Genomic DNA, 12,517 nt, shown 5'->3' with positions numbered 1-12,517 from the left:
CTGTGGACTTGACAGGCTCGACAGTCATGCGGTGGAGCACTGTGAACAAGTAGAACCGCCAGCGACTCATCCGCAGCCACTGTACCTCGAACAACACCAGTTCAGCTCCTTGCAGAAAGCAACGGCCTGCGACCGTTGCGACCGGCCGCTGTAATTCAAAATTGGGTCGCAGCGAGAAAGAGGCGGCGTGTTGGCCTTTAAAGGACCGCACCACCCTGAACGGCGGCGCTGGCATAGGGGCACCGTATCCGCGTAGCGAGATAGCACCGCCGCGGTGCGGTTATAGAGGCTATAAGTGCGGTCCCACAGCGCCTGAGCCGTTTATTTCTTTAACCAATAGTGCATCGGTACACTGAACGTTTGCCACTGCCGAGTCCTTTTTGCGACGACATATAAACGACTGAAACGATTACATTTATTTAGCATTCAGCCTACAAGGCGCAAATTCGTTTCGTATAAGTGGCGGGCAGGGCAATTCAGGGAATCCGCTTTACCAGGAAAACAAATAACTAGGAAAGCAGGACATGATATACGCTAGATCGCGTGTGCTTCTGTCTCTGAACCGGTTCATTTCTCAAAATATAAACTTTCTGAATTGGAAGACGAAACTATAGCAGGAAGGAATGTTTGCCTGGTGATCGTTGCCCTGGTCCTGATCTATGAGTGTGAATGGCATCAAAGAATTTAACACCACCGCGAAACTGGGAGTCACATGGCAGCATCAAGAAAGACGTATTGATTGATTGAAAGTCCTTTGTTTAGAGAGGAAAGCATAAGACCACTGTGGAGGAAATGAGAAAAGAAAGTTGATCACTCTAGAAGTCCGAGTTGGTGTAATGTCCATTTTGCTATCGCTGGACCCGATCAGAAGGGCTTTAGTCGGCAGCCTTACACCACCCTGATCAGGCCACTTTGGCTCCCATATGCAGCAAATAAGAGCTTTGTATCGGTATGCGTGACCAGCACGGTACGGTCCACTACGTGCTGGAGGGACTGCATGGCCATTCTCCCGTTCTGAAATGCAGTACATTGCCAGAGTAAATGGGTAAGTTCTACGCGGGAGTGGAGCCCGCAGTGCCAGCACATTACCGCGGTGATGTCATCATCATCAGCCTGACCACGCCCACTGCAGAATAAAGGCCTCTCCCATGTCTCTCCAATTAACCCTGTCCTTCGCCATCCGCGGCCACCATATTCCCGCAAATTTCTTAATCTCATCCGCCCACCTAATTTTCTGCCATCCCCTGCTACGTTTGCCTTCTCTTGGAATCCACTCCGTTACCCACCAGCGGTTATCTTGCCTTCGCAATACGTGCCCTGCCCAAGCCCACTTCTTCCTCTTGATTTCGACTAGGATACCATCAATCCGCGTTTGTTCTCTCACCCACTTCGCCCGCTTGCGATCTCTTAACGTTACACCTATCATTTTTCTGTCCATAGCTCGCTGCGTTGTCCGTAACTTAAGCTAAAGCCTCCTGTTAGCCTCCACGTTTCTGCCCCATAGGTTAGTACCGGTAAGATACACCTGTTGTATACTTTTCTCTTGAGATTTATTGGTAAACTGCCATTCATGATCTGAGATAGCCTGCCATATGCGCTCCACCCCATTCTTGTTCTTCTAGTTATTTCCCTCTCATGATCCGGGTCAGCTGTCACTACCTGCCCTAAATAGACATATTCTCTTACTACTTCCAGCACCTGGCCACCAATTGCGAACTGCAGTTCCCTTGCTAGGCTGTTTAACATTACTTTGGTTTCTTGCATGTTAAGTTTTAGCCCCACCGTTCTGCTCTGCCTGTCTAATTCATTGATCATGCTTTGCAGTTCATGGTGATGCCGGGCCGTCACCATTTCGACAAAGTATATGGGGTATATGCGGAGTCAGCGTAAACGGTGTTGATGAAGACCTCTCGTGCCGTCTTGTGATTTTGTACTAAAGATGTATGCACGCGAAATTCTAGGAATTTTTACGGCTTTGTTGACTTCAAGAAAGTGAAAGGTGTTCGCCTTTAGGGTTGTTCAGTCGCATTGTTCGGTCTTGAAAAGAAGGCTCGGAATCAGAAGAGATTACTTTTGGAATGTCAGTGAAACTGCAAATGGGAATGGTTGATTTCATGCTTCACATCCTGGAGCGCTATTGTGTGTTTGCTATTTTCTTTCTCTTCCTTTCTTCGTCGTGCACTACGGAAGTAAAGCAGATCTTCAAATTTGGAGGATGTCGCTACCGTGCCTGGCGTGGCGCAAGTCTAATTTGAGATCAAAGGGAGTTTTTTGTCCTGCAGAGCCCATAAGTCGGGTGGTTATGTAGAAAATGATAAAACAAACTATGTTCCTCCTAAGTTGAATCTTCCCTCCCTGAAATATGCTTACGGATGGTGGCTACAATATTTGAACTCGGCTATGTGCGGCACAAAGAAGTAATGTTCAGCAATTGCAGCTATATTAAAAGGACACTTAGGGCAATTAGACACAATTATTGTTCCGAAATATAATTGATTCTTTGGCTAGTTCTTGCTACCTTTACGCATGTCCGGCAGCGAAAGACGCATTTCTGGGCAGAAAAAAAAAAATGAGACTCAAAATTTTTCCCGCCAGTGAATTCAAACTCGTAACGTCCTTATCGAAACTAATGGGCTAGCACTTCTTGAAGTGCACGGCTGTAGGTCGTCAGAGATTCGCGCCGAAGTTTAGCTATCGAAGCTTCCATTTTGCATGCGAAATCAGCCGATGATGGCGACACCTGTACTGAGTTTTTTTGTTCTTCTGTACCGTATAAAATCTCCGTTTCGGGCGAGAAATATCTGTCTGTAATTAGAACGCGCTACCCTATCGATGAAGACAAATATCAATTTGGCCAGAACAGCAGCTTGGACTTGGTTTCGATCCTGATGCTAGCAGCGCGGAACGTAGACGGGACACGAGTAGAGAAGCAGGAGCGCTGACCTTCGACAACTTCAATTGGAAAGGACACATCTTATATTCAATTCCGTGGCACATGTTTTGGAAACGTAATCCCTTACTTACATGTATACCTAAATACCTGCTGGCTTCATCAACGGTAATTTTGTGCTTCTTCAGTCTCTCGTTGGTGCACCTGCCCATGTGCCCAAAGTACTCTTTCCCACACTTTAAAGGTATTGAATACACCACGGCTTCCGCGCATTCCACGAGTGATTCCGGGGGTTTGATGTGCACCCTTGCTTCTTTTTTGACTGATCTGCATTCACACGCCAGCAGAGACTTTTCAGTTTCTTTTGGGCTGTTAAAACGACATTTACGCCCGCTTTGCCACCAATCTTTTTGAAGCGATGGGATAGGTTGTGTACATATGACAGGGCCACAATCCTTCGTTTTTCTTTCGCTTCAGTGTTCTCGCCACCTTGTTCAGCACCGGCACAAGCGAGTTTGAGGTTCTTTTTCAATCTTTCCGCCACAGATACCAGCAGGTACTAGGGGTAAACAGCTTGGGTAAGGCGGTCAACCTGGCGTTGAAAACCGGACTCCATTGCGTGAATGCACGACTCGTTCAGCGCGCTATAGACAAGCAAAGGTTTCCAATGGCTCTATTAACCAGCTTTGAATGCGCCGACAGGAAATCGAGTAGCGCATTGTTACCTTTGGGTTCATTTGCCCAGCAGACCTTCCCCCTTCAATTCAATTCAATTTATTCTCCAGTTATACCCTGGAACGTCCTCCGGGCTAAAAGGTACGACTGGGCCTTGACTGAGTACCAGAGACGTTTACAGAGCAGCGACAGCCAGTATATAGAGAGAAATGCTATACGGTACAGGATTAAACAGAGTGTATATGTGTAAAAGCTAGATACATAAATACAAGGCACGCAAAAGAGGACACATATACAGAGTCATATAACCAGAAACTGTACGGCACAAGGCAATTACAATTTACTGAAGCATTCGTGTAGCTTTTTGAGCGAAAAGTTAATCATATCATTATGGAAATTTAATATAACAGGTAGACTGCGCTTTATGGACTGCACTTTATAATTGATGCAAAAATGAGGAAAGAGCCAAGTGTCGGTGTTAACGGTAGCAACACTGTGTTCACGGCGTGTCAATAAGATACACATTCCAAAAAAGATTGCAAATCTTTTGTAGAAAAAAGAAATTACTTTAAAATGTGGTACTCATAAAAGTGTTGATTCCGGATAATACTGTAGTATGCAAAACTATCGACGGTGGTCAAGCCAGGATCAATATTTACTATGCGGCTCATGCGAACTCGAACCTGAGATCTAGGAATCTCAACGACCTCTGAGTGGGTACCTCGCGCGAGATAACAAGCGGCTGAAGAGCGTGGCTAAAGCAGGCTAATGCCTCCAAAGCAATCTCAGAGGAATTCGTGCCATGGCCATCACAAAGTACTAAATGATCATCAACGTACGTAAACACACTTCGAACGCATGTCCTAGTGAGAGCGTTATTTGGGAATCTGTCTTTCTGGGAGAGGTACAAATCACTTAGTACTGGTGCAATACACGACCCGATGCACACGCCGCGTTTCTGCAAGTACACATTTCCCTCCCAATGAACATGGGTGGACTTCAAATACACAGAGAGGAGTTCCAAGAACCCACCAGTCAAAACCCCACAGGCGTTTTGAAATGCGACTGCACCGTATGTATCTATTCATTTTTCGACACAATTCAGTACTTCGTCTTGGGGAATCGTATAACACAAATCTTTTACATCTACAGAGTGTGTCGCTAAGTCAGTTCTAACAGCCTCAGATAAGTTTTAACAGCCTGAAAGAATTTAAAAGCCTCTGTCATCGTGTGAGTGCAGAGCAGCCAAAAAAGCAGCAAGGGTGCACAATAAACCACCAGAATCGCTTCGTGGAATGCGCGAAAGCCGTGGTGTATTCAATACATTTAAAATGTGGGAACGAGTATGTGGGGCAGACGGGCAGGTGCACCAACGACCGGCTGAAGGCGCATAAAATTAACGTTGATCAAGCATGCAGGCATTTAGGAATTCATACAAGGGATCGCCTGTCCAAAACACGAGCAGCGGAATTCAAACAATATACAGTGTTGAATAAACACGATGACCAGTTAGTCCGCGAGATTATTTAAGCCGCCGAGATATCCAAACGAAGGGACCAATACGTAAGCAAGCCGTCCATATTGTTAACAAAAAAGAACTTCAGCTGATGTGCTTGCAATAATCTTGCTTTGAGTGTGCAGGAAGACGTGTGTATCATTGTGTTAAATGACGTGTATGCGACACGTGTCCTGTCCGTGCGAATATAAGCAGATGTGTCGTTTCCAATTAAAGTTGTGGAAAGTCAGCGCTCGTGGTGTGTGCTTCTCTTTTCGTATCCCGCCTACGTTTTGTGCTGTGAACATCAGGAAGGAACAATTTTTTTCAAAGTGACCCTTTATTAAAGTATTAAGATCCAAAGGACTGTCTTTGATTAATTATCTTTAATGATACGTTAAATGCGGTCTTCAAGCAACAGTGTGAGTGGGCGAGGTAAGCGGCGCTCTGGTAGTGCACGCTTCTGGCACAACATGGCATTCCGTATATGGCATGACCACTGTGACGGGCATCGCAGGACGAGTTCTTCTACGTGCTTTCGCGAAGCAACCTGAGCACTTCGGATATCTGCGGAATGGTCCTCCCTGAACTGTGCCCTGACGGCGGCGACGCCAACTGGACCGTGCCAAGGCCAGCGAAGCCCAAGCCTCCCGTCACGGCTGTGCCACTGCCGAAGGTACGCATGCCAATGGCTTTGTCACCTTCGTGCGCCCACTGTAACGGAATACTTTTAAGGCGAAATCCTTTAATGCCTCATCGTTGTCGACAGAAGGTTGTCAGCAGAGGTGTCACGCTTTTCGGTTGGTCGAAATGGTTATGACGTCAGAGTGCGCGGATTCCAAGTAATGAGGTCACCCACGGATGCCTGACGCCCCCTTTTGGAACAGACGACAACTAACAACAAATAGTTGTTGTAAGCTCCGAGAGGGGGCGCAAGGTGTTCGTGGGTACCCACTTTACATACCTCAATACTGCGAACAGAGCCATGGATACAACCGAACTCATCGAAGCAGGGAGAGAGTCGTGCTAAAGAAGCAGTCAAAGTCGGCAGTCAAAGTGTGCAGTGGTAATCTGTTGTCAAAGTGTGTAGTCAAATAAAGCACTAGTACAGCGCAAACAGTTTCGCAGTCAATGCCTGCTGCCTTGCAGCACTTTAGAGAGCCAAAGTGCCCCCTGAATTTTTTGCCTGAGGCCTGAACCTCTATCGCTGCCGGGGTGGCTGAGTGGTTATGGCGCTCGGCTGCTGGCCCGAAAGACAAGGGTTTGATCGCGGCCGCGGCGGTCCCATTTCGATGGAGGCTAAATTCCTATACTCGGATAAAACTTAAGTCTGCAGTGAACCTCCGCCCACATTCATGACCGCCGCAAAGAAATACTCCACAACAAAAACGTAGTTTATTGGCTAAATCTATCTTTTTACCAAATCATGTACCTAATCACAAGAAAAAAATTATAAGCTCTAGAATTTTGATATCTCCCTTGTTTAATACAGTCAGATATTAAAAAAGCTGACCTCGTTTACCATTGTGATTGGCCAGCGGAGTAATACAGGACCACGCGAACCGTTGCCCAGTGTTACCAACCGCTGTTTTTTTTCTGCTGTATCTCACTAAGGAGGCCCATGTACTCTGCGATTTGAGTGCACGATAAAGAAACCCAGGTGGCGGAAATTACCTGCAGCCCTTCACTGCAGGGCCACATAGCCTAAATCGCTTTGGGACGTTAAACGCCGTAAGCGTAAACCTAACCTGAACGTATATTGTCAGCCTTTTGCAGTTTTGTGGCTGCCGCCATTTTTCAAGTCATGAACGCGCTGTGGATTGTTTCGCTTACACAGAAAGATTAAGGAGGCTACACTGGGCGGCACTCTTTGCGCGAGTTTAAAAATGGCCTCATCATGACCGCTTAATCTCATAAGACGCCTAATCTTTCTACCCCTGGGGCCTGGACCACCTGGCAATCCTCAGACTTAGTTTTATCATCAGCTCGCATTGTTAGGGCACAGCATGCGAATTTTGGGCACCAAAGTACTGTTCTCCAAAGTATTTCCTTTTCACTCCTGGAACGAACATAAAGACCTAGAGCATAACACGTCGGAGGCATTGCTCACTTTTAGTATAAAAGACACGCCAAGTATATAATGCAACTTACAATAACAGTAAATTGGGCTAGTTGGACTGAACTATAGATCATAGCGCTGAACTACGCCTATGCGAAAGGTTGACAGGGAAGCTCAAGAAAGGTGTAATTAGCCCTGACCAGCCGACAGGTGTGTTGGAAAGGAAAAAGCTTGCAGTCATTCTTTATGTTCACCGCACTTCGCATCGCCTCAAGAGAGTAGGCGGCAAATATGATGTCAACGTCGTCTTTTCGGCGGACAGGAAGCTCGGCACCATTTGCCAATCTCTTCTTCGCATCAAGGAAGGAGGAAAATTGAAAACAGAACGACTGCTCGATTAATCATCAGTCATCCCTCGTGCAATGCACAGTGAGCACAGTTCATAAGATTCCCATCTCCTGTGGTAGCAGCTATATCGGCGAAATGAGCCGCTGCTTCAGTGAGTGCCTCTTAGAACACAAGCGAGATATGAAGCAGGTGCGTCCACCCAGCAACTTCAGATTGCACTGCAAAAACCACCAATGTCATTGAATATTAGAAGAAAGTGAAGCCATCTTCCGTCATAAGAACAGGTCAGGGAGATAGTAGAAGCATTTTGCATTCGTTAGGCCGGTGTCACGTGCGTCAGCACTCCTCCTATCGCACAAGAGAGCGAAATTCCAATATTAAATAGTCTTGTGTGAGCTTGCCTCTGTTTCTTTTTCCTGTATTCCTGTGTGCCTACATTTCTTTTTTCGCGTGAATAAACATTCAGTTCAAAGATAGCGCTTGTGTTGTCCTCTTCTCCCTTGTCGTTGTTGTTTAGCGCTATGATGTATATAATGCAACAACATTCCGATTTTAGGGTGAAGAACACTCATGTGTGAAGTTTCACGCCTCTGGCCGCAGTGTTTGAACAAGTGGACATTGGAATGTTACGTCCGTTTTTCCACTGTCCGCTAATAGTAACTGATAGGCCTTCGCGTGAGTGAACCACCAAGCACGGTACTGTGAAACAGCCACCATGCCGTCTTCTCCGACGCGGCCCTGTGCAAGAAACAGAGAAAAAGCTTTTATTTAGCAAAAACAACAATTTGAACCAGCTGTGTGGTAGGTGCTCCTATCCGGGGCTCCACTGGTGACAGCCGACTTGGAGATTCATCTAAAAACGGCGCACAAAAACAAAACACGAAAAACACAGGGAGAACAGGACAGACCAAAGCGCACTGCCAACTGGTGCGTGGTCGAAGGAACATCTCGCGCTCAGTAGAGTGAGAGGTTTTTTCTTCGACCATACACCAGTTACAAGTGCTCTCTTTTCCACCCTGTTCTCTCTGTATATTTCGTGTTTTTTTTGTGCGCCGTTTTTAGATGGATCGTTATCAAATAGCCCAGCTTTCTACTTTAAGAGGACTTGGGGATTAGCTGGATGAAAAGGCTCGCTGGTCCAAGTGTTCGCTGGTCAGGTCCGCCTCCTACTGCTCGTGTGTCGGGTATGGCACTGTTAATGTTTTGTTTGGGTCCTCCCCGAGTTTTCGTCAGTGACCATGTCCGCCAGTTTCCTGTGGATGTTTTGAAGAACATCTTCATCTTCGCGCATGCAATTTTCATACCAAAGCATCGTATCGCCCCCAAAAGAATGGCCTCGTTTCACGCACAATTCACACACTCGCCAATATGGTGGCTTTGTCCGTCAGTTCTGGTCATAAGATCTGGGATTACGTCTTTACTTTCGTTAGTCAAATCTTTACGTGAATCCCCCGAGGTGGAGTAGATTTGTAATAAGGGGTGATTACTCAACAGAGTCCACCCAAGCACAGTCTTGCGGCTATCAAAGAAACCTGTATAGCTTCCACAGAAACCTCGTGGGTAAAGAAAAATTCTTCATGGTCCGGGGTTAGAACCTGGGACCATCGCTTCACCGGAGCAGTCACTCCACCAGCTTACCTAACCAGGACGGCTAGCATATGGTATGGCGAGAGCAACTGATCAATACCTCGTAGTGCTTGTGAAATGTTTAGGGAAATCCCTCAAGGTGGAGTCAATATGTAATAAGGGACTAATTACTCATTAATTACTCGTTACGTGTGCCTACATACTGCGCAACATGAGACAATAGGCAGCAGCCCCTTTTAACTCATTTACGCTCATGTACCTCGCAGCTGTCTAAACATCATATTTTCTTTCTCTCTATACGACGAACCTTCTGATGCCACCACTTCCTGTCGAGCTGAAGATCACCTACATTCCGGTATCCGTATTTTGGACTCGTATCAGCGCTCAAAGCATCGCCAGGACCTCCGACGCCAGCAAATCTCCTATGTTCCGGATGATTTAGTGCTGCTGTGGATGCCACTCCTCCAGCATTGCTTTTGTCAGAAGCTCCTGTCACACTACACTGGCCCTTTTCGTGTCTTGGAGGGTGTCGTCATTTCAACTGCCTCGTATCGCGCCTTACTAAAAGTGACCGATGCTCACGCAAGAAACATCTACGAGTACTAAAATGTGAGAAAACGACTGCAGTTTTAGATCACTAAAGGGCAAAAGCCGATAGCTTAGGGCACTGCCAAATTAACTTAATTAGGAATTACACTTCCGGCGCCTAAAAACATAGACATTTCTATATTCATCCAAGTTAAACTCCATAGAGCCGGATTGGACGATCGGAGTACCCTTACTGCGTTTGGTCTGAGCCTGTCCGTCTGGTCTGTGGTCTGGGCCTGTCAGTACAATCCCAAATTAGTACGCATTTGTCAGGCAAAGACCGAGGGGTGGGAGGCGGCTCTGACCAGCTGGCAGTTCAAGGAGCAAGTCAGGCTCCTTGAATGGGCAAAGACGGCACCATCAGCCAACGGACTCCCAGACTGAGGACCCCGACGACTTTAGTCCCTCGCTCCTAAGTGTCTCAAAAAAACATTGTCACCACCACTAGAACCTGAAAGCTCAACTGCTGGCCGTTCTTACAGAAGGGGGCTCCGACGCTTCGCGTGCTGCACATCAGCGATACTCACGTGGACCCCGAATACCACGAGGGCAGCGAGGCAGACTGCAACGAGCCGCTGTGCTGCCACGCGGGCGACGTGGCTGGCACAGAAGGAAGGCGCCGGAAGGCAGGCCACTGGGGCGCCTTCGAGACGTGCGACATACCCGCCAGGACGTTCGAGAACATGCTTCAGACCATCAAGGACAAGCACAAGGTGAGGTGATGACCTCTTGTGTCCTTGAATTGTGCGCTGCACAGACGGAGGAGTTAAGTCATACACTGCGGATGTTAATGAAGTGTTTGTGACTTCTGTATTAATTCACTGCCTGTTCGTGGGCCTTTGGGAGAATTATCTGGAATGCTAAGGCTAATAGAATGTCATACATAAATAAAAAGCCGTCTTTCGCGCCATGATGGACACGGTCGGCACACGGAATGCCGTGCAGGCAGCGAAGTCAAAATCTTTTCGCCTCTAATCACTGACGCGCCTTAGTAATTTATTTATTTATTTATTTAATACTGCAGAGTCGCTCGACTCCAAGCAGACATGAGCACGGGCACGAGCATAGATACAAATGAAAAAAACAAGATATGCACGAACTTCATACAAGAGCAAACGATGATGCGAAAAAAGAAACCAAAAAGACAAGGGTTTCACATAGAAAAGGCTCTCAAACTATCAACAAACGTTTCTACATTTGGGCTGTTCACTACACACTTCGGCAATTCATTCCACTCTGCAATTGATTTGAAAAAAAAATGAGTGTTTAACTGTGTTAGAGTATGCACGAAATTCTTGCAGCATTTTTCCATGGTTAAACGCGTACTTGCTCGTGAAACAGGAGTAATATAATCATGGGTGTTTATTCTAATCAGGTTATTATATACTAGGTACAAAAATTTCAATCTTGCTTCAGTGCGCCTTGTCTGAAGAGATTCTAGGCCAATAGAATTGACCATAGCAGATACATTATCTGTTCGTTTGTATCGATTGCAAATGAAACGGGCCGCTATCCTCTGCACTCTTTCTAACTTGGAGATATTCTTGGCCGTAAATGGGTCCCATAAACAACAAGCATATTCCAGACGAGGCCGCACCAAAGCCTTATACGCTGCCAGTTTGACATGTTTTGGGGCCTTTGACAGTTTACGCCTCAAACACCACAGAGTCTTCAGAGCTTTCCCGCATGTAATATCGATGTGAGCATCCCAGTTTAGGCAATTAGTTATCTGAACTCCAAGGTATTTCACAGACGAGGTTTCTGGGAGTGGTACACCAGCTATACAATATGGATGTATCAGAACAGTTTTCTTTTTACAAATTCTAAGTACGGAACATTTATTAACGTTAAGAAACATACCCTATTGGTTACACCAGTTTGAGATCTTCTGCAGGTTACTGTTAAGCTTAATTTGGTCCGGTGTGGAGTTTGCAGTCATCTGCAAATAGTTTAACTGTAACTTCGGAACCAACCACATTAATTATGTCATTTACGTAAACTAAGAATAGGATAGGCCCCAGAACTGATCCTTGCGGAACACCAGATGAAACCGGAAGTTCATCAGAGTACTCATCGTTAACACGGACATATTGAAATCTGTCTTCTAAGTAGGCTCTAATAAGGTCAATAATATTAGGATTGATTCCGGCAGTGTAAAGCTTTTGTATGAGTTTAGTGTGCGGAACCTTATCAAAGGCTTTGGCGAAGTCAAGAAAAACAGCGTCCATTTGTTGTTTGTTATTAACTGCAATAAAAAAATCATGGCAAGTGGTTATCAGTTGTGAGACCGTAGATAAACCACGCCTAAATCCGTGCTGCTCATCACATAAAAATTGGGTCGATTCCAAAAATTCCGTCAGAGCTCGGCAGATCACATGCTCTAACACTTTGCAACTGGTCGAGATCAAAGATATTGGGCGATAATTAGATACGCGGGATGGGTCACTGCCTTTAAAAACAGGTACGACACGTGAGGTTTTCCATTCCGATGGGACGGCACACTTAGACAGGCGTTGAAAATAATATATAAGTAATATGATAACCATTCTGCGTAACGGCGGAGAAAAGCTGCAGGGATGTTATCAGGCCCACTAGACTTTTTAACGTCAAGTTCCAGAAGAAGATTCAAAATACGTTCGCGGGAGATAGTAACATCTGGCATTAGAGAAATGTAGCCGTCTGGCTTAGAAGGAAAACTCGAGGTTTTATCGGTATACACTGATTGGAAGTACTCATTAAACACACCAGCAGTATCTTTTGACCCTGTGACAGGTGAACCATCAACTATTAATGACACATTACGTTTTTTGTCGCCATTAATGTATCGCCAGAACTTCTCCGGTGCTTCACTCAGAAAGCGCCCAAGCGTAATATT

General features: G+C 46.0%; 1 protein-coding gene across 1 annotated transcript in view; it reads left to right on the top strand.

Moving 5' to 3' along the window:
• Positions 1 to 12,517, top strand: part of LOC149360629 (sphingomyelin phosphodiesterase-like) — a 125,092-nt gene that overhangs the window by 55,927 nt on the left and 56,648 nt on the right. Inside the window, exons 3-4 of the mRNA XM_089572418.1 lie at positions 5,578 to 5,736; positions 10,125 to 10,355. Of these exons, the coding sequence (XP_089428544.1) occupies positions 5,578 to 5,736; positions 10,125 to 10,355 (390 nt within the window). The remainder of the gene's footprint in view (positions 1 to 5,577; positions 5,737 to 10,124; positions 10,356 to 12,517) is intronic.

Source organism: Amblyomma mixtum, chromosome 2, assembly GCF_055824585.1.
Source record: "Amblyomma mixtum isolate Tamu chromosome 2, ASM5582458v1, whole genome shotgun sequence".
Taxonomy (NCBI): domain Eukaryota; kingdom Metazoa; phylum Arthropoda; class Arachnida; order Ixodida; family Ixodidae; genus Amblyomma; species Amblyomma mixtum.
This window is presented reverse-complemented; position numbering and strand designations above follow the sequence as displayed.